The following is a 22,908-nucleotide window of genomic DNA, read 5'->3' as shown; positions in this document are numbered from 1 at the left end:
AAAACTTAAAGAGGATTCTCTCCAGAGGCTTAGTATTATTCCTTTAGTCATGGAATTTAAAAGAAAAAAAGGACATATTGTATCTAGTTCTCTGATCAATTTTTTTTTTTTTTGTAAAATACCTTTGGCTTCTTTAAATCAGTAACTATAAACCACAAACAGACAAGTATCAGTTTGTTAATGTAGGGGCCAGCTGATGTTAATCCTAAATGGTTTGCCAGCAAATTCAGATGGACACAGGATTGCTTGAAGAGTACTAACAGGTTACTATTAGACCAGAGAAAAATGCCTGATAGAAACATAGGCCATAGAATTGTCAACTAGTCACTATGGATGAACAAAGGCCAATTTGGATTGGATTAGCAGAATGAGGGAAGTACCCACAAATTGTCATATTTAGCCAAGCATCAAAGCTCAGTATCTTTGTAACACATGTTGAAGTCAATGATGCATGCATGCATGCATATGTTTGCATTTATACATACACAGATACACACATGTATGTACACAAAACATGTGTGCATATCTATATGCATACGTGTATGTACATAGGTATACACATATAGATGCATGAGTACACGTATTTATACATGCTTGTTGTTTTCTTTCATATTTGAAGATGACCAAAATGCCACTACTATGATGCCATAAAGGCACAATGTGTCTTAACTGTGGCTGATCTGACCAATATGTGCTTTGAAGGCTCTACCACAGATCAAGCATAAATTGTCTATATGAACATATGGGGTAGAGATTTCTCTAAATTTTCACAGTACCTCCTTTGATGTGGGCATGCCAAGCCATACAGTCTTGTGCCAGTGTCTACCATATCCCACAATCAATTCTAAATTTCTTCAGAGAGACCTTGACAGTGTCCTTGTACTGCTTATTCTGACTGTCCTGTGTGAGTTCTCCATAAAATAGTCTTTTAGGCAAATATCCTTTTGGCATACTTTGAACAACATGGCTGCCCAATCAGAGTTATGCTCTCTGCAGTAGAGTTTGAACTCTTGGCAGTTTGGCTAGAGAAACGACCTCAGTGTCCATTACCTTATCTTGTCAGTTGATCTTTAGTATCTTTCTAAGATAATTCAAATGGGAGAGATTCAGTCTTCTGGAATGGAGCTGTTATATCGTCCAGGTTTCACGGGCTTCTAACAATGAGGTCAGTACAATGGCTCTGTAGGACTCCAGTTTGGTAGGCAGCCTAATAACTCTTCTCCTTCACACTTTTCCTTGGAACCTCCCAAACACTGAACTAGCTCTGGAAATGTGTGCATCAACCTTATCTATGTCTACATCCCTGAAAAGTATACTGGCAAGAAAAGTGAACTTATCGACAGTATTCAAAATTTCTCCATTTGCTATAATACAGGGTTCCATTTATGGATGGTGTGCTGATTGGTGGAGAATCTATATTTTCTTACTGTTAGTTGTTAGGCCAAAATTAGCACAAGTAGCGGAGAATCAATCCATATTTTGTTGCATCTCAGCCTCAGAGGCTGCAATGAGTGCATACTCATCTGCAAACAAAAAGATGTGCACCAACTCTGCCTCCATCTTGGTCTTGTCATTTGCCATTAGTATGGTAGGTGACTTTGATGTCCTTTTTGTTCTCTTTGAAGGCATCTGATGCCACTGAAAACATCATGCTGAAAAGCATGGGAGGAAGCATACAAATTTGCTTCATTGCATTGGTGACTGGGAAAGCGTGAAAACAGTGTCATGCCATCATGAAACCGATGTTCAATAGTGATGAACTTCTCCAGATGACCAAATTTTGACATGATGTTCCACAAGCTCTCAAAACTGAGTATCAAAGTTCTTGGTCAGATCAACAAACAATGTGTGCAGATATGTATTCTGTTCTGCTCCTGGCATTTCTCCTAAAGTTGTTGGCCGCAAACACCATGTTGACTGTTCCTTGGCCCTTTCTGAAGACACACTGGCTCTCAGGTAGATGATCGTATTCCAGGTGAAGGATCAGCCTATTAAGGAAGACTCTGGCAAGAATCTTGCCAGCAATGACTAAGAGAGAACTCCACCATCACCCCATGATTGGCATAGGACAACCTATTTCTTTTCCCTTTGTAGAGATGGACAATGGATGCATCCTGAAACTCCTGGAAGGCAACCTTCTCTTGCCACATAATCTGGAAGATTTCAGTCATCTTTTGTATGAGTGGTCAACCCCTTGCCTTGTAATCTCAGCCAGAACAGAATCAGCACTTTCACTTTGTCCCATGAGAGGAGACATGGCATTCAAAACCTCTTCTTCAGTTGGAAGTTTGCTAGAGAGAGATTGACTTCAACCTGAGGTAGTCAGTGGCTTCAGCATTGGTTAATCGCAATCTGTTGAGAGCAGTATGGAAGTGTTCAGCCCATCTCTCCATGATTATGTCCTTATCACTGATTAGTGTGGCTCCATCCCCACTGAGTAGTTGAAATGTACAAAAGATCTTTGGCCCAAAAATAGTCTTCAGGGCATCATAAAAATGGTTTAGGTTGTTACTATCAGTATAAGACTTTCATCTGCCTTCTTACTAAGCTAAGAATCCTTCACTTCTCTAAGTTTCACTTGCTCTTTACTTTTGATAGAGTTAAATGATTCCATCTTAGAGATGTATGGACTATTCTGCTGGTAAACCTTGTGGAGTTCTCATTTTTTGTTTCATGACTTCTAAATTCCCCATCATTTTTGTCAAACCAATCTTGATGTTTGCAAGTGTTCTGGCCCAGATGAGTAAAAATGGTGCTGTACACTAAATCTCTGAAAGCTACTGCTCCTTTTCCGCTCCACAGTTGCCAACCATGTGTTGGCTCAGCTTTCCCTCCAAGTTAGCAACAAACAAAGCATTCTAATCTGTTGACCTTAAGTCTTCTGGTAGTTGTCTTGCTTTAAAGCTGCAGCTTTTGTTGAATGCAATGTATAACTTGGAAAGGATAAGTCTATCACTGTCTGTCTCTTTTTACAATCAAATAATCTATTAAATGTCAATGTTTGCTGCGAGGTTGCATCCAGGAAGTTTTATTCTGTTTAAGTAAAAAGAAGACAGCGTTGGTGTTGAAAAGGTCATGGGATGCACAAGTCTTCATAAGTAAGTGATCATTGCTGTTGCTGTTTCTGATTCCATTCCTCCCAAGGACCCACTGCCTATTCTGGCATTAAAGTCACCCAGAATTACAAACTTGTCCTCTTCCAGTACATTGATGGTGAGGGTCTCCAGATCATCATAACGTTTTTCCTTGACCCAATCAAAGTTTATAATGGTGGGAACATACACCCTGATGACGATGGCATGGTACTTTCCTACAAGTGGCAATCACATTGTCACAAGCCTGTGATTCACTCCTTTTGGGAGGTATACAGGCTTGTTTACTAGACTAGATTTGATTGCAAAACCTACACCAGCTTCATGGCTTTCCCCGTCACTGAGGATACTCTAGAAAAATGTGTATCCAACTCCAATTTTTTTAAACTGGCCTTCTTTTGCCATCCTTTTTTTCAGACAGGGCTGCTATTAGGATGTGATAACTGTTAAGTTCCCTTGCAAAAAGACGTGTTTGCATTCTAGGTCTGCTAGATTCCATGTTTTCCATAAGCATATACACATTCCATGTACCAATGGTGAGTGGAGTCATCTTCACAAAAGTCTTTGTACAACTTTTGTTTTTCAGTTGCAGGGTGGGATCCCTGCCTGCCACAGTAAGCCAGCCAGGATTAGCTTATGCGGAGCAGAACATTTTTAGGGCACCTTTTCTAGTCCCTTCCTCATGCCAGGAAATGAGAGTGTGGGCATTAAGAAAGGCTACTCAGATACTTGGTAGAGCTGTTGAATCCCACTGTTGCTTCAGTCCAGTGAAATGACTCTATGGCCTGGGCCACCTTTGTGCAGTTTCATGACAACAACTCCCCATGTATCTGCACCTGTTGCTTCATCATTTGCCTGTAGCCACAGGACTTTGAGGTAAGAGTAAAATAATAAGATAATCAACTAGTAAAATGTAAATGGTAAAATGATACAGGTGATTTATTTGAGTCATGCATAAATTGGATTTAAGTGAGTCAGAGTTGCATGAAGTCATTGGCCTCACTCTCTCTTCCAGAATCATTGAGGTACAGGGGAAAGACAAAAGTCAGGATGACTGGCAATGGCCTGAAATGCAGTGAATGACTTTGGCATCTTTCATGTCTAACCAACCTCTAAGCACTCAACAGCATCTGCTTCAATTATCTTCATGGCCATTGGAACATATCGTTTTCATCTACCCATTCTGCCAGGAGAAGTCTTCACATGCTTGGGATAGATATCTCCCTGGACTCTCAATAACCCCCAACCAGGTTTAGCCCATCTGCTGAGATAGTTTTCTGGGGTGTGGTTACTGTGCATGCTATGACTTCTTGGAGCTACTTTTTATCATTAGACTAAGAAAAGACAGAAATAAAAGTCATAGGATTGCCAACTATACACACACACACCTACACCACACACATTGACATATATACACATATAGGATATGTGTGTATATATAAAGACATATACACACAGAAATCTCTTGCCCTTGAATTTGGGAGAGACCTTTCTGGCCTCTTAAATCCACATTCTGAGCTGTATTTCTTATTAAATGTTCACAATAATTGATCATTCTTTGCTTGAAATAATTCATTGAGTACTTCAAGGGAGCCTATTACACTTTTAAACAGCTATAATCTATTATTAGGAAAGTGTGTGTGTGTGTGTGTGTGTGTGTGTGTGTGTTCCTTCATATCAATCCTAGAGGCAGCTATTTATAAATAAAATTATTTTGTGCTCTTATTCTGTCCTCTGGGGCCAAGAAAAACAAGTTTCCTCTCTCTGCCATGTGATAGCTTTAAATATTTTATTCATTTACTTAAATACAAAACAACCACAACCACAAAATCTCCATGTACGCTACAGAACATAAAGAGAGGATTCAATATAAATTTTGGCCATTTACTTTATTTTAAAAAACTACACAATAAATACTACTCATTGTTTTTAAAGATACTCAGGTTTGCTGTTCTTTTAAAATATTCTTTCATTCTCTCTTGTGTATTTTTTTTTCTCCCTCCCTCCCCACGCTTCCCAGGGAGGGCTACAATTAAATGTGAATAGACACTTACATACACACACACACACACACACACACACACATATACTCACATATACTCACATATATACATATATGTAAAACCATACTGTACATGCTTCTAATTATGAATTCTTCTTTCTCTGAAGGTGGGTAGTGTCTTCCTTCAAAGGTCTAAGTCTTTCCAGGTTTTTCTAAAATCAATGAGCTCACCATTTTTATAATCCTTCATATTTTTAAAACTCTCATTTTAGTTTTTCCTTCTCCACCAACTTCCCCAGATATTTTCACTGATCTCTATATACCACGATCCAGAGACCCTTCTCACTTTACACATCATCATCTTCAAGCCCTCCAATTTATAAATATTCTTCCTAATAATTGGCATCCAAAACTGCCCACAGCACTCCAAATGACATCTGCCCAGAAGCCAGCAGGAAGCCCTTCTGGGCATCTCCCTCCAGTGTCCCGAGTCATGTGTTTTGCTCAACGTAGCCAAGTATTCCTTAGAATTTGGGGCTCTTCAGTTTGGTTTGATGTCTTCAACACAATTCTGAGGTATTTCCTTCTCATACACTGTTCCTTCTTGTGAGGGTTAGAAGCAGCCAAGTAGGAGGAAACTTGCACTCCATTTTCCTGGTTCTTCTTTTGCAATTTGAATTATTGCACTTGTCAGTATTAACTGCCTTAGAGTCACCCATGGCATTGATGTATCACAATTTCTTTAATCGTTCCCCAATTGTGAAACATTTAAGTCACCTCTAGGGTTTTGTTTTATCTGTTTTGTGAAGTTCAAAATAATTCTCCTGTAACAGTAAATGGCTAGTTCTTTTTGGTGGTTGTTTTTATTTACCCCTTTGCAAATGACTCTCTGTAAGCATAATCACCAAAATGCAATTATCAGGTATACTATTCACTATACACACACAAACACACACACACATATACACACAGAGTATCTATCTATCTATCTATCTATCTATCTATCTATCTATCTAATCTTTCTCCATATATCCATTCTCCCCTTCCCTTCCTCCCTCTCTCTCTCTCTCTGTGTCTCTGTCTCTCTCTCTCCTCTCTCTCTCTCTCTCTCTCTTCTCTCTCTCTCTCTCTCTCTCTCTCTCTCTCTCTCTCTCTTTCTCTCTCTTTCTCTCTCTCCCTCATATTGTATAGCATTGATTTGGAATCACAAAGGCCAGGCTGCAATTTTGCTTTTGATGCATACTTTGGCCAAAGCCCTTAAACTTCCATTTTCCCCAGACAACACTCTACAAATATAATCACAGAGGAGTCTCTGATCTACCTCTGTGAAGGGAGTTTTCACAACTGAATTGCAAACTGAATCCTGAACCAAAAAGTTTTAAGTATAGAGATAGACACAGAGATAGAGATTGAGGGTAGGGGCTATTTAATCAATCAGGCAGCTGAGAGAATATATCCGGCTTGGTTGTCTACACAGTCCAAATTTACTCGGTAACTGTGAATACTCTACTGTTTGTTTAGGAGGGCTGATAAATTGGGACAATGACAAAACATTTTGTTATTACCAAAGGGCCATTAATCACCATGTGGCTAATGTGGGAGCCTTTAATTGGTGGGGGTGGGAGTTGCCTGGCAGTGCCTACTGAGGGCATCTGGACTCTTCTGGTTTCGTTTTCATCATCCTGGATTTCAAGGACTACAGCCCCATCAGGCATAGGGAGTGACTTCCCACACTTGAAATACCTGTGTTTCCTTTGAACATCCTGTAATCCTTTAAACCTAAGGCAAAAAGAGTGAAACAACTTTACCCCAGATATTCAGGGGTTAAAAAAAATAGTTTCTTAGCTCCATGAAAGACTTCCATTGTTGCCAAATTGTGGCTTTTTTTTTCTAAGAATTCTTTGTGTTTTCCCTTTCAGATAGGCCCACAGGAACCCTGTAAGGCTCTTGCAACTGAATCATTGCTCCCACTATATACCATTAGCCTTGGAACAGATGTCAGAAACTAAGGATCGGCTGCCTCTAGATCAGGTTGCTGCTGCCAAGTCTCGCGAGCTCTGTGTCAGTAACAGTTGATTAGGGGTTGTCCAATTCCGAAGCTCGGAGCAGCAGCTGCAGGCTACATTTCACTGAAATAGTAAGTGATTCCGAGTCCTTAGAAACTTTATCATCTCTGTGGCTGGGGAACAGGGTAAGTCATTCTGCATGTATGGAGCAGACTCCAGGAAGCAGCAAGGAAGCTCTTTGGGGATTGTGATCTACGTCTCTATTTTGCCATGTATGTTTGTGATGCTGGAGGGGATCAGATGGGACTGGAAGGAGGGTGGATGAACCCTTGTCAGCATTCAGGGATTTCAATCTTCATAAGTTTGTGTGCACTGGGGGGTGAGGAAACTTTGTTTTCTAGTTGAAAAAGGAATTTTTTGCTTATGTGTATTTTTCATCCCTTTTTATACTACCCTTTGAGTGTGATAGCCTTATGTTCTAAATTCATTGCATGCTGATTCGTCACTTTCTTGAAGTTCAACAGCTGTGGTCATTGGCTTTTCTTGTGTGTGTGTATTTACCTTTTTTTTTGAGTTAGATAGTTACCTATTGACTTAGTTTTAGTATTTTGAAATTAATCCATATTTGGCCACTTCCAACTTTAGTGAAACCTAAGGATTTTTTGTATCTTCTGGCTTTTCTTCTCTGAAATGAGCTCACCTAGAGTTTGAATGAAAGGTGAGAATTGATTGAAGTTACACTTAATGGATAATTATTTCTGTAACAGTGCTAAGGTTTTATTGATTCTCTTCCTTGAACAGAAATCAATGATGTTCATTTTGGCAATGTTTACTATTACCTTGACAAGATCATTTGGACTGAATTTGAGCTATACCTGACAAATGTACGAACAATTATTAAATTCAGGGATAAGTATAGGACTGTCAAAGAGCTTTTAGGAAACAGAATGGAATATTTCTGAATGACCAATGAGAAGAGACTGACAAATTTCCTAACTAGAGTAACAAAGTTCTCTGTCCTTGCATTATTACTTTGGGTCTTGTAGTAGTGAGGATTTCTACACAGTTAGCAGTCTCTTATCTATTATCAAGCAAGACATAAACAAATTCAGTACCACTAACTTTTTTTTAATATTTCACTTCTTACTCTGAAATACACTTTAATACTATTGATTATCTTTAGGTAGACGGTTAGCCACTGAAAAGCAAATACCACAAAAGGCTTTTACCCAAAGATTTTCTTTGTTACAAAGATTTCAAACATAACTGCCCTTTAAAAAAAGGGAACATTTATTCATATCACCTGTGAACTGCTCCTGGCTTTGGGTCAGCATTTTATTTGCATATAAGACAGCTGAGGACCAATTCCTGATTTAAAAGATCAGGATAACCCCTCCCACTGACCCCACGTAAGCCCTATTCCATTTTGCACAATTTCACATACTCTGAAATGTTTAAAAATCCATCTTCAGGATAAGTGCCATATCCAATTAGGCATTTATTAAATGCCTATTGTATACCAGGGTCTGTGCTCATAATAATAACAGTTTGTTTTTACAGAGTGCTTTTGGGTTTGCAAAGTTCTTTATAAATACAGTCTCATTTGGTCCTCACAAAATCCCTTTATAGTAGGTATGGTTATTATCCCTATTTTATAGGAGGAAACTGGGTGGGGATTAGAGGGTTCAAGTGACTTGTCCAGGACCATATAGCTCATAGGTATCTGAATCAGGATTTGAACTCACATCCTTCTGACTCCAGGACCAGTAATCTCATTGTGCTATCTCCCTTCCCCTAGAGATAAGAATTTTGAGACCCAGAGAGGTTGCATATCTTGTCCAAGATCACTGATGTAGTGTCAGAGACCTGAAGTTTAAGTCTGGGAGCCAGCTTCCAATCTTGTAAGTTTTCCGTTTCAGGGATAACCATGTAGGTAGTTAGAGAGGGTAGAAAAAGCACTGGCCTGCAGTATGAAGTTTTGGAGAGAGTAGGTCTGGATTCTAATCCTGTCTCTTGTACTTGCTAAGGGGTGACCTCTTAAGGTAAGTTACTTAACCTCTCTAGGCCTATTTCCTCATCTGCCAAATAAGAGTATAGGACTTGAAGATCCCTGATGTCCCTCCTGGATCTGTCCCTTTGAAAGTTGTTTTGTCCTGTTGCCTTGGGTCATGTTGATGTCACTTCAACCAGGGATATAAATAGTTGCTTCTCTGCTGTTCATGGCTAAAAGAAATCAGTAAGAGGCAAGTGAGGGATGCCAATTTTTGCAACAGATTGATTGGTTTGTTGAACGATTTTTCCTCTTTTTTTCTTCGTTATAAGGAAAGGCTCTCTGTGTAGATGAAGAAGGAAGGAAGCATTGATAAAGTAAACATACATATATTTACACATGTATCTATATATGTCCATATGTATATATACATACATACATACACACACACACACACACATATATATTAAATGATACTGTCTTAACTATATTTATTAAGCACGTTTTTGGTGATGGATTATATATTAATTTTTTCCCCAAAATCTAGGCTAGACTATTTGCTGCTCGTTGCCAGATTTGATTCTGAGAAAAAACTTAACAGAAATTTTCTGTTACCAGTTCCCTTCATTGTCAGTTAGATCACTTTTTAATATTTCCAACTTTCACAATTTAATTATTATTTTAAATGTTTTATCTCCCCAAGCCTTCACTAGAAGAGGATTCTGTGTGTTTTCTCGTTTCCTCCTTTCTTTTTCCTCTGCTCCTCTCTCAACTTTGCCACGCCCCTTATTTCCCTCATTTTCTTCCCTTTTTTCTCATATCTGTGACAATGAAATAAACAAGCTGAATTTCCTGAGTTTATACTTGCCGCTGTACTTGCCAAGAACATCAGCCTCTCTCCTTCTTAGGACAGAAGTGCTTCTCTTTTCAAAAGAATAGTTTATTTAAAGTGAGCATACGCTGTCTGGACCCAAATGTCAATGGGGAAAATGGAGATGGCTTGGTCAGTTGAGTGCTTTCACATCATTCAAATTCTAGATTGGCCATTTATTAATCATTTTAATAATTTAAATTGTTATCTAGTTTGTTATCTAGTGTTCTTTGAATATTTTTTCTGGGTTAATTAAATGGGTCAACATTTTTCTTCCCTTACACTCAAAACAATCATTGAAATTGTCCTGAATAAAGGGCAGTAGGTGGTACAGTGGATAGAGCTCTGGCCTTGGAGTCAGAAGGACCTGAGTTAAAATCTGGCCTCAGACACTTGACACTTACTGTGTGACCCTGGGCAAGTCACTTAAATCTGCTTCACCAGAAAAAGCAAAAAAAAAAACCAAAACCCAACAACAACAACACTATATCGTATATCAAAATTTAAGGAGCAGCTAGGTGGCATTGGCCTTGGAGTCATAAGGACTTTAGTTCAAATCTGGCCTCAGACATATAACACTTAACAGCTGTGTGACTCTCAGCAAGTCGTTTAACCCCTATTGCCTCACCAAAAAGCAAAAAAAAAATTGTCCTGAATAGCAAAGCTACCAATAAAATTGTAAGAATATGGAATCTAAAAGAATGTCAAATTATTGCATCTTTATGTCTTTCAAATTAAATTCATAGGTTTAATTTGATATTTATGATGGCAATATAGATATTTTTGCGATTAAAATCAAAGCCTGAAACCTGTAGGATATTTGCATATGGATATTTGTTGTGTGATCACAGCTGCAGCTAACAAATCTACACCAGTGGCAAGTGCAGATGTGTATTTGTGTGTATTTGGGAGATGGAGGCATCTAAGCTCACCTACAGCAGAGGAAGCCAAATACATGGAAAGTGCAAGGTTTCTAAATCTCCTGATCATGAAGAAGGCCCAGAGTTTGAAAGGACCTCAAGAGGAAGGGTAGCCCAGACAAAGATGGGAACAGGACCTCAAGGTATCGCTGCTTTTACAAAGCATTGCCAGACAGAGAGTTCAAGGGAGAGACTCTTTGAGGGAAAGAAGGTCCCTAGGATGGGGTGGGGATATTAGAGGTGAGGAGTTGGACAGGGAAAAGATCACTTCTCATCTGATGGGGGAGGCCCTTTTTAAATTTTCTTGCTTTGGAATGAAGCACCCATAACTCTTCTCATATTATGGTTCTGTATATAAACTTGTTATATACACTAGATCTTTTTTCAGTGGGCAGTATGACAGGGAAGTAAAACTATTTGCTGAACTGGTAATTAGCAAATATATCATCAGTAATTTGAAGATAGACTAGCAACAATATTAGTTATGAGGCTAAAAGTCATAGATATGTTATATTATCAAAAAAGCCAAAAGCTTTGTGTATAAAAATAATTTCCTGGAATATGATTCTGGATAACATAGCACACACAAGGAATTGAGGAGAAATTAAAAACTGGTAATACTGAGATCAAAATCTTCACAATTGCTTGCAGGTATTTTATCAGATAAGAAATGTTGTTGTGAAATGCAGGCAGAAGTGAATACAGCATTGAGTTCACAAGCTAGGCATGTAAAAACTTTTAAGATGTAACTTTAAGAAAAGAAGCATATAAAAAGATTGCCTCACTGATTTAGAAATAAGTTGATGCTTTAGAAATAGGTTTTCAGAGACAAAGATCCTTAAAATATTCATGTATATAAGGCAATGTATGAAGTAACTATCTGTGCAAGTTTGAGTAAGTCACTTAATTTCTGCAGCCTTAATTTTTTCATATAAAAAATAAAGGAATAAGACTTTATGACTTCTACAGTTTCTTGCAACATTAGGTGTAGATTTCTATGATATAATAGGATTTAATGCCCCCCCCAAAAAAAGAAAAGATTAGTCAGAATTATATTAGTCCATGTAAATGGCTTTCTCCGGATTATGGAGTCCATTATCCATTCCCCCCACACACACCCTTTCTCTTAGAAAATGGAAAAGAATCACACCATTGAATTAAATAGACCCTATTTCATGAAATCATGGCAATGAAGACATTGCCTGAGGCTGTACTCTCTAACAGCTCACTGTCTAAATCAGACACAATATATGCAAAGGAATATCTGCCTGGGTGTGGTGCTGGGAATCCTAGTAATATCCACTGTTACCATTTAGTGCATAGCAATCACATATAATTTTATCTGTCAGATTATTAAATGACCATTTTATAAGAGGCATGGTTCTCTGAGTAGGAGGAGGGGAAGGGAAAGCATACGATGAAAAAAATGTCATTCAAAAATATAAATTTTAGATATATTTTTTAAAAATAAAATGAAACTAGCCTAATTTATTACATGCATACACACTTTTTTTAATTTTGGGGGGGTGAGGGGACATAATGTGTTATTTACTTTCTAAGTATAAGCCAGATCTCTTGAAACATATTTCTAGAGTTGAATTCAGAAATTTTAAATCAAGGAAAGTTTTCATCAGTTTATATTGTAGTAAATTAGATTATTTTATAGTACTGAATTTTCTCAATAATTGTTACTATTGGGATTTTTTTTAATCTCAAGCATTTGCTAGATAGAAATGGCTATAAGTTTGTTTTTGTTTTCTCCTATCCTTCGGGCCTAATCCATCTTCGGGTGATGATTTTTATTTATTCTGTTAGTCCAAAGCAGGTCCTCTTTAGCTTAGCTTCTAGAATATTTTCTCGATCATGGGGAATTTAAGAGACTAGATGTTGAACACATAGTGTGTGGTAGAGTCAAGCTTGAACCTAGGACTTCCTGACTGAAAGTCTGGAACTTTATCTGTTATGTCATATTGGCTCTCTCTAACAGATGTATACAATTTATAAGCTGTTATTTTTTTTTTCTCCTCCCCTTGAGAATTTGTCAGAGTATGATTTAAATTATATATCTTGGGGGTAGATGGTGTTTGCTTCTTTCTTATTTGCAACTTTTATAGTTAAGGTTTTGTACACTTAATTATTTATTTGTTTTTGGTTTGTTTTAGACCGAATAATCAAAGCTTTTCTAAACATTTTTAGCAAAGACTTTTCCTCCATTTATAAGTTTTGTTGTGATCTTAAATTGTTGTTGTCTGACTCTTTGTGACCTCTTGTGGGCTTTTCTTGGCAAGGATACTAGAGTGGTTTGCCATTTCTTTCCCCAGCCCATGTTACAGATTAGGAACTAAGGCAAACAGACAGGATTAAGTGACTTGCCCAGAGTCACACAGCTATGAAGTATCTGAGAACAGATTTGAACTCAGGAAGAGGAGTCTTTCTGATTCCAAGGCCAGTGCTCTATCCACTGAGCCAACTAGCTGCCCTTTTGATCTTTATATAAAATACCAATTCACCAGGACATCCTGCCTCACTAATGATTTTTGAGAATAATTTCTGACTGAAGTGAATTTCTAGCCCTCATATATCGACATGAAAGCTAGGGGCAGCTTACCCATGGAAAAGTAGCTTTATATCTATATGGTGAACTTTCAGAAACACCTGGAGTTTATCTACCCCTCCAAAACTCTTTGGGCCCTTTTGCTGAAAAAATCTGTAGACATGTTTCTTTGGCTTAAGGTTTATTGTTTTCCATGAAAATCCCAATGCCCATGAGAGTTATGGTCTATCTCAAATTCTTATTCCTTGATAAATAAACTAATAACATGAACTTATTTAACACCTGGAGTAACACTTTAAGCTTTGAGGAAGCATAGTATTAGGCACTAGGGTGGCTGTAATGTGATTTAGTTTATTCAGTCCTTTCTTAACTGGAGCTTTTTGTGAAAGAAAGTGGGATGAGACACTGAGTGCTTAAGTAGGGTGAATGGAGAGAAACACGCAGAAAAGGAAGATTGTTTGCACTTCGAGGCAGTCATTTGCATACATTTCCTAGCTCTGCGACTATGTTCATCACTCAACTTCTCTGTGTCTCAGTTTCCACATTTATAAAATGGAAGTGATAATACTTGCAGTAATTTCTTCACTGCTTTGTTGTGAATTTGGAATGTAAAAACTTTGTAAACCTGAAGGTACCATTTAAGTGACAGTTTTCATCCTTTTCCTTCTTGCCCTTCTCACCCTAGTCTTCTTCCTCTTCCTTCTCCTCATCATCATTTTACAATTTCTCATTATTCTGGTCCTACACAATTAGCAGTAGCACAGTCCAAGTTTCAGAAAGCACATAGGTAGGGGTAATTTCTTGCTTTGGTTTATTTGTTTATTTGTTTTTAATTTATTTTATTAATTTATTTTTATTTATCAGCAATCACTTCCACATGCTTTTGAGTTTAAAATTTTTCTCAGGACAGCTAGGTGGCGCAGTGGATAGAGCACTGGCCCTGGATTCAGGAGGTCCTGAGTTCAAATTCGGCCTCAGACACTTAACACTAGCTGTGTGACACTGGGCAAGTCACTTAACCCCATTGCCTAACCTAAAAAAAAAAAAATTCTACTCCTTCCTCTCTACCATCCTCCCCAAGACAGTGCACAATCTGATACAGGCTATATATTTACATTCCTATTAAACATATTTTCACATTAGTGAAGTTGTAATTAAAAATTAAAACCATTAGGAGGAACCATCAGAAAGAGGAAACAAAACTCAACAGAAGAGAAAAGAGAAGATAGCAATTCAACTTCCATAGTTCTTTCTTTGGATGTGGATAACATTTTCCATCACTAGGCCTCTGGAGATATCTTAGATCCTTGTATTGCTGAGAAGAGTTAAGTTTGTCAATATTAGTGGCTGTTATTGTGTACAACATTCTTTTAGTTCTGCTCACTTCACTCAGCATCAGACCATACAAGTCTTTCCAGGTTTTTCTGAAGTCTGCCTGTTCATCATTTCTTGTAGTACAATAGTATTCCATTACATTCATTGCTACCCCTGCTTTTTTTACTTCAGCTGACGCATAACATATTCTGCTCCAGGCTTTCACCTTTACCCTGTTTATGTGTCACTCTTTTTCAAATGTGTTTCCTGTAAACAACATATTGTAGGATTATGTTTTTTAATCCATTCTGCTATCTGCTTCTGTTTTATGGGAGAGTTCATCCCATTCACATTCACAGTTATGATTACTATCTGTGTCTTTTTCTTCATCCTTTTTTCTCCCTGTTTACGCTTTTCTTTCTTCTTTCTCCTTCCCCTGCCCCTATCAGTGTTTTGCTTTTGATCACCACCTCATTCAGTCTCTCCTCCCTTCTATTATCCCTTTCCATTTTCTTCCCCCTTTTCCCTTACTGCTTCTTCCCTCCCTTCTATCCTTACCCCCTTTTCTTTCCCCTTTTCCCTCCTACTGACTATAGGGCGAGTTAGATTTCCATACTTCACTAATTAAGTCATTCCCTTGAGCCAAACCTGATGAGAGTAAGGTTCAAACAATGCTCACCCCCCTCCCTTCTTTCCCTCTGCTGTAATAGGATTTTCTGTCTTTTCCTGTAATGTAATTTGCCCTTGTCTGCCTCTTCCTTTCTCAGTACATTTTCTAAGATCAGACTAATCCACTTACTTGGATCCATTTAACCCACTTGATTAGATATTTTTTCATCATTTCCTCAAAGTCAACTAATATCCACCCCCTTCATGTATACTCCTTTAACATGGTTTAATAACAATACAGTTCTCAAGAGTTGCAAGTATCATCTTCCCTTGTAGGAATGTAAACAGTCCAACCTTATTAACAACATTTTGTATGTTTACCTTTTTATGCTTTTCTGGAATCTTGTACTTGATCAAATTTTTTGTTGAGCTCTGGTCTTTTCATCAGAAAGGCTTGGAAGTCCCCTATTTCATTGAATATCCATCTTCTACCTTAAAAAATCGTGCTCATTTTAGCTGGGTAATTGATCCTTGGCTGCAATCCAAGCTCCTTTGCCTTACGGAATATCATGTTCCATGCCCTATGGTCTTTTAATGTAGAAGCTGCAAGGTCCTGTGTAATCCTGACTGTGGTTCCATGATATTTAAATGGTTTCTTTCTGGCTGCTTGCAGCACCATCTCTTTCATCTGATAATTTTGGAATTTTGCTATTATATTCCTTGGTGTTGTCAATTTGGGATCTCTTTCAGGTGGTGAGAGGTGTTTTCTACCTATGGTTATTTTCCCTTCTGGTTCTAGGACTTCCGGGCAGTTTTCCTTTATGATTTCCTGAAAAATACTGTCCAGGCTCTTTTTTCATCATAATTTTCAGGTAGTCCAGTGATTTTTAAATTGTATTTCCTGGATCTATTTTCAAGGTCGGTTATTTTACCGATGAGGTATTTTACATTTTCATCTATTTTTTAATTTTTTTATTCTGTTTGACTGATTCTTGCTCTGTTGTAGAGTCATTAGTTTCCATTTGTCCAATTCTAGTTTTTAACAGATTGGTTTCTTCTGTTAGTTTTTCGACTTCCTTCTCCAATTGGCCAATTGTATTTTTAAGGGATTTGTTTTCTTCAGTGTACTTGTTTTCTATCTTGCCAATGGTGTTTTTTTAGGGACTTGTTTTCTTCAGTGTACATTTTTTCCCAATTGGCTAATTGCATTTTTTAAGGGCTCTTCTACCTCTCTCATTAGACTTTTAAAATCCTTCTTGAGCTCTTCTAAGAAGGCTTTTTGTGCTTCATACCAGTTCATATTCCCTTTTGATGTTGCAGATGTAGGTTTGTTGACAATGTTGTCGTCTTCAGAATTTCTGTCTTGATCTTCACTCTTCTCATAATATGAATTTATGGTACATTTCTTTTTACTCATGGTTTCTTTAGTCCCTGGCCTTTAAGGAGATTGAGCTCTCCTGCTGGGGAATAGAGGGCACTTATCCAAGCTTCTTGTGTTGGGAGCCTAGGTCTTGGTCACTGGCTCTGTGTGCTGGGGCCTCTTATGTTGGCAATTGGAGGCTGTAGTGTTTTCGCAGCTTGCCTGGTGTTGGGCTGGGATCAGCAAGGCTGGGACTTTAGGAAGACTCTAGGTTGCTTTCTTCAGTTCCTTTCAGATGAATGCTGCAGGGTGCTTATTCTCCTGGGGCCTTTTGTAGTGTTGCTTCCCTTATTTTTTCTGAGGCACTGGGAGACCAGTTTGCTGGGCTGCTGCACCGCTGTTCCCCATCTATCTTCTAGTCCAGCTGTTGCAGATTTTCTTTTTCTGGGGTTATGTTTTCTAGGTTTTCAGAGGTGGATAGTGTAGGGTGAGAGTTACTACCTTTTTAATCCTCCATCTTGGCTATTGGAAGCAGAAGTGCACTTTGGTTTATTTGATTGAGTCCCCAGAAGCTCTTTCCCTAACCTCTTACCCCACTTCTCATAGGATTTGGATATTAATTTGTGCATGGATATTTTCAGAAAAGAGTAGGAAAAAAAAGGCCATTCCCCTTCTCCCCAACGATTTCTCAATATAACACACACATACACACACATATGTGTGTATGTGTGTGTACATGTATATCTATCTATCTATCTATCTATCTAATCTATTTGTTTATCTATCTATACACATATGTAAAATCTACTACTGCAGCACAAAAAATTGAATCATAATTCCAAATTTGAAGTAGATTATAGATGCCATGTAATCTTCCCCTTACCTGAACTATGATTTCCTCTATAAAAAGTAGCCATTGAACCTCTAATTGCAGATATCCAGTTCTAAATCCAGAATAGTGTGTAGTTTTATTTTAAACAATTCCTAGCCAGCCCTTTCTATTTTTGGCCAACTGTAATTGTTCAGAGCTTTCATACAGTAGAGAGGAAGATCTTTCTTGCTGCCCAGCTAATTTACTAAGTAGGATTTTAGTTGGATCGTAAGCATCTAGTTTATGTCATGTTCTGAATAAATAACAAACAGTAATATTTTAATCTCTTTTAAGTAAATATGAGTATGGAATGCATCCTAGTTAAGTGTTTTATTTACTGCATTTCAGATATAAGGATGAACAGCAATGGACCCAGTGTACCCATCCTATTTCTTTGTTTTCTTCTACTCTGTACACTTATCAAGAAGTCTGAGACTGAAGAAGACATCGTTATTACAACCAGGAAAGGTAAAATCAAAGGACTGCAACTCCCAGTTCTTGGGGGCATGGTGACAGCATTTCTTGGTATTCCCTATGGAGAACCTCCCATTGGTGGACTTCGATTCCGAAAGCCACATCCCCGAAGCAACTGGTCTGATATTTGGGATGCCACCAAATATTCTAACTCTTGCTATCAAAACATTGATGATAGTTTTCCTGGGTTTCCAGGATCTGAGATGTGGAATCCAAACACTGAACTTAGTGAAGACTGTTTGTATCTTAATGTTTGGGTTCCAGCTCCCAAACCCAAAAATGCTACAGTCATGGTCTGGATCTATGGTGGTGGTTTTCAGTCTGGGACATCATCTTTACATGTTTATGATGGCAAGTTTCTGGCTCGTGTTGAAAGAGTAATTGTGGTTTCAATGAACTATAGGGTGGGTGCCCTTGGATTTCTGGCTTTGCCAGGGAATTCAGAGGCTCCAGGAAACATGGGATTATTTGATCAACAATTAGCTCTTCAGTGGGTCCAGGAAAATATAGCAAGTTTTGGTGGGAATTCAAAAAGTGTAACTCTGTTTGGAGAGAGTGCAGGGGCTGCTTCAGTCAGTTTTCATATTCTTTCTCCTAAAAGCCATCCATTATTTACAAGAGCTATTCTCCAAAGTGGGTCTGCTAATGCCCCTTGGGCAGTAATGTCTCCTTCAGAGGCCAGAACCCGAACATTGGATTTGGCAAAATCCCTTAGTTGTCCTAGAGGAAATGAGACTGAGCTAATTAAATGTCTTCGAAATAAAAAGCCTCAGGAAATACTGGGTCACGTAAATCCCGTTGTCTCCTCTGGTTCTCTTTTAAAAATCAACTTTTGTCCAACTGTGGATGGTGACTTTCTCACAGACATGCCAGACAGCCTCATCCAGCAGGGGCATTTTAAACAAACACAGATATTAGTTGGAGTTAACAAAGATGAAGGGACATACTTTTTAGTCTATGGGGCTCCAGGTTTCAGCAAAGATAACAGCAGTCTGATAAGTCAAAAGGAATTCCAAGAGGGGATAAGAGAGTTTTTCCCTGGAGTGAGTGAACTGGGAGTGGAATCTGTCGAGTTTCACTACACTGGCTGGTCAGATAACCAGATTCCTGAAAATTTTCGTGATGTAATGAATGATGTCATTGGAGATTACAATTTTATATGCCCTGCTTTGGAATTTACCAAAAAAGTCTCTGAACGAGGGAATAATGCATTTTTCTACTACTTTGAGCATCGGTCATCCAAAACTGCTTGGCCTGAATGGATGGGAGTCATGCATGGTTATGAAATTGAATTTGTCTTTGGCTTACCTCTGGAAAGAAGAGTGAATTACACTAAAGCAGAGGAAATTCTGAGCCGCTCAATTATGAAGAACTGGGCCAGTTTTGCAAAATATGGGTAAGTCAGTCTCTCTTCTGCTCCTTTTCCTCCTCCTCCTCCTCCTCTGCCTCTTTTTTCCTCCAGAGTAGTCACAGATCTGTTTGGGGCCATGCCAAATAATGAAATGATTAAGGATGGGCTTCCTTGCCTTATTTTTCAGGTCACATCGATTCTGCCACTGCCACTGTAGCATAATCACAGTCTGAAACAGGATTTTTTAGGCATTTGGAAACTTGCATCAACCAATTGGTTATGAGGATCTACATCTGAAACAAATGTGATTTTCATCTTGACACAGACTTATGAAGGAATTAAGTAGAGAAATTATAAATGTATAGACAAAAGAAAGCTCAAGATTAATTTATCAAGTGATATAGAAGTCAAAAAAGCTAAAGACACTTAGGATTCTAGGAATAAGGAGATGATCCTCAGATCAATCTGTAGAACTGTATTCTAGCCTTGATGTCACATTTCAGAAAGAACATGAATAACCTGGAAAATTTCAAGAGGAAAATGACATAGATAATGAAGAAGAAACAGTTCTTACCTATATAAGTATCAGTTGACAAAACTAGAGATGTTTAGCTTGGAAAAGAAAATGTGTGAGGGTTGGGGAGAAGGAGACTGTTATGTATTTTAAATATTTTAAAGAAGGGTCATACTTGTTCTACTAGGCCCCAGATGACAGAATAAGGAGCATGGTAGGAATATTCAAATTAGGACTTCATATCACAAAATATCTCTTACCAATAAAATAGTTCCTATGAGTTCCCCTTCCCTCTTCAAACAAAGGCTGAATGGTCACTTGTTGAGACTGTAGGTCACCGATCATAGGTTAAGACTAGAAAGGACTTTGAGACATTAAAAGAATAGTTGTTTGGATATGGGTTTGACTAGAAGGATTCTAAGGTCCCATATATCTCTGAGAGTCCATGATTCTGTCTAATTGTTTTCCTTTCATGAGTTTGGAGGGCACAAGTCATCTTTAACCATTGCCCAGAGCCTAAAGGTTAAGCCACAAATTCCATAACTTGACATCCAAGGCCATCCACAAACTATCCCTAGTACATCTATCTAAACTCACATCCCACTATTACTCAAAAGGAACTCTCCATTTTTCTTACTATCTTCCAAGGATACTCCTCCTTCTACTCTCTGTCTTGTGTTGTCTTACCCTGCAGAGAGGCTTCATACTGTGGTAAGGAGATTGTGTGATCTGGAATCAGAGGAACCAGTCAGGAAGCTATTTCATCCTTCCAGATTTTAGTTTAAAAAATACCAAAGTACTTGAATAAATATTTAGCCTTTACAATATGTGTGGGATTGTGGCATCACACATCAAAATCACAGGCACCATGAAACAAAGAGGAAAGTCAGAGAGTAACACTGTTTAAGACTTGGAAAGGACCTGATATACAGTATAGAAGAGTAGATAGAAAACTAGATTTGGAGACAGGAAAAGGAAGGGAGTGGGGTTCAAACACAACATGATCTATCTCAAACGCTTCCCATCTTTGTACTTGGATAGACCTTATTATGGGGACTGTTCATTTTGGTTCAACAAATACTGTCAGTATTTCTTTTTTTTTTCATCATTTGCACTGTTTTAAATATATTTATTATCTGTGTATCCACGTGTCTGTCTGTCCATCTATGCATCTATATCTATATAGCTATATAGATATTTATTTCTCTATCATTTATTAATAAGCTAATCAGCTAGTAACAAATTATTGTTATAGTCAGAATTCATCTCACTTTTCTCATATTTTTTATTGTATTCTGCTAGAAACAGTCCTAGGAAAAATCACTATTCTGCTGTTGTATTATTTTTTTATGCAATATTCTTTTGACAACTATTTCACAGGTGGATACAATAACTACATTATATAATTGAATAAAAAGAGTGGGATATCAACTTATTTTCACTGGGTTCACTGACAGCATCTTTAGTAAAACTCCAGTATTAGTTTGGGCAATGGGGAAAGCATATCTATCTAAACTAACTCTCTCTCTCTCTCTCTCTCTCTTCTCTCTCTCTCTCTCTCTCTCTCTCTCTCTCTCTCTCCTCTCTCTCCCTCTCTCCCTCTCTCTCTCTCTCTCTTTTCTATACATTCATCCATCTATCTATCTTATTTCTAGCTAGATATAGATTTAGTCATGAATATTGAAATATTGATAGATAAAATACATCAGCCTGTTGTTACTTGATTTTATTTCTTCCTCTTGAACCCCATGTTTTGAAAGTCCTTCATTCCATTTCACATTTTCCTTGTGCTAATGATTTGATTCTAGGATAACTTAATTATCGAACTCTCAAAGATATGTTGTGTTCAAGCAAAGGTGCTTGTCTTATGAAGCTTAGGTTCCTGTTATGTTTCTGGTAGGTGCTAAATGTTTGCAGCCTTCCATGATATGTCTCACAGTTTCAACCTTTCCCTTGCAGAATTTATAGAGGTCCCTAAATCTGGGTGTCTTAAAAAAAAAAACCCTTTCTAAGATTCTGCTAGCACTGACCTGATGCTGAATAACTATTGCAAACTGTTCTGGTTCTAAACACACATTTGAATGACTCAGTCAACTGTTTCATCTTTTTTTTTTTTTGTCCAAAAATTGTTGGTTGAATTCATGTGATTTTTTTTCAGCCAAAGACAAGGTTTATTAGAACATTGATCAGGGGTGGGTGAAATTTAAAGAATCCACCATGTTGGCCAGACTCTTCAGGAATCTAAGCATTTGTATCCCTAATACACGTGTGTCAGATTTTAGGAATCTAAGCCCTTGGCTAGACTCTTAAAGAATTTGAGCCTTTTAATGGAGGCCAGATGGACCTTGTATACAGAAAGAGGGATCCAGAAGGGCCAAATAATCTGGGGTGACTGGAGGAGGGGTCTAAGGAAGATCTGGATGGAAGTGGCCAATAAGCTGAGGTGACTGTGAGGTAACAGAACACCAGGGACCTGGACCACGTGGCCAAGGAAGAATGGAGCCTAGATAGGATTAAGGGTGGGAATTGGCAGGGGGCTGGGGAGTAAGGAGGTAAGACATTTGAGGGTTAGGCTAGGTTAAGGGTAACAGAGAATTGGGAGTTTGGGCTTAGGCCATAATGAAAGGCCAGTTGATAGGATTATAGCCTTTGGCCAACAGCAGAGATGTGGCCATGTGGGGATGTCCAGGGCTTTTCCTTTTTTGGGGTCCAGATCCCAAAAACATAGTAATTTCCTTTTAGGGGTTCAGATCCCATCCCCATCATTCCCCTCTGAAACAAATGGGACACAAATTCTTTTGCAGTAAGGAGCAAAGGTATTGACTTCTAAAACTGCTTCCTGCTGGCAAGGGGCATAGAGCTGTCCCTGCCTTGAGGGGGTCCCAAAGAGGTGGTTGACTGGAACTGAGCACAGGCTGTATCCAGGGAATGATGGAGGTGAGGGATGATTTTTGACTATGTATGATCTTATGATTTCTGA

At 38.2% G+C, this 22,908-nt stretch overlaps 1 protein-coding gene across 2 annotated transcripts in view; it reads left to right on the top strand.

The window, feature by feature from the left end:
• The first annotated feature begins 7,017 nt into the window (after nt 1-7,017).
• BCHE (butyrylcholinesterase) overlaps nt 7,018-22,908 on the top strand; it is an 89,083-nt gene continuing 73,192 nt past the window's right edge. Inside the window, exons 1-2 of one of the 2 annotated variants that reach the window (XM_020988810.2) lie at nt 7,018-7,231; nt 17,938-19,459. In XM_020988810.2, the coding sequence (XP_020844469.1) occupies nt 17,946-19,459 (1,514 nt within the window). In that variant the 5' untranslated portion in view covers nt 7,018-7,231; nt 17,938-17,945. Of the gene's footprint in view, nt 7,286-17,937; nt 19,460-22,908 lie in introns of both variants that reach the window. The other variant, XM_020988809.2, reaches the window with a different exon arrangement.

The sequence above is a fragment of the Phascolarctos cinereus genome, unplaced genomic scaffold, assembly GCF_003287225.1.
Source record: "Phascolarctos cinereus isolate Bilbo 61053 unplaced genomic scaffold, phaCin_HiC Scaffold_7;HRSCAF=346, whole genome shotgun sequence".
Classification (NCBI taxonomy): domain Eukaryota; kingdom Metazoa; phylum Chordata; class Mammalia; order Diprotodontia; family Phascolarctidae; genus Phascolarctos; species Phascolarctos cinereus.
This window is presented reverse-complemented; position numbering and strand designations above follow the sequence as displayed.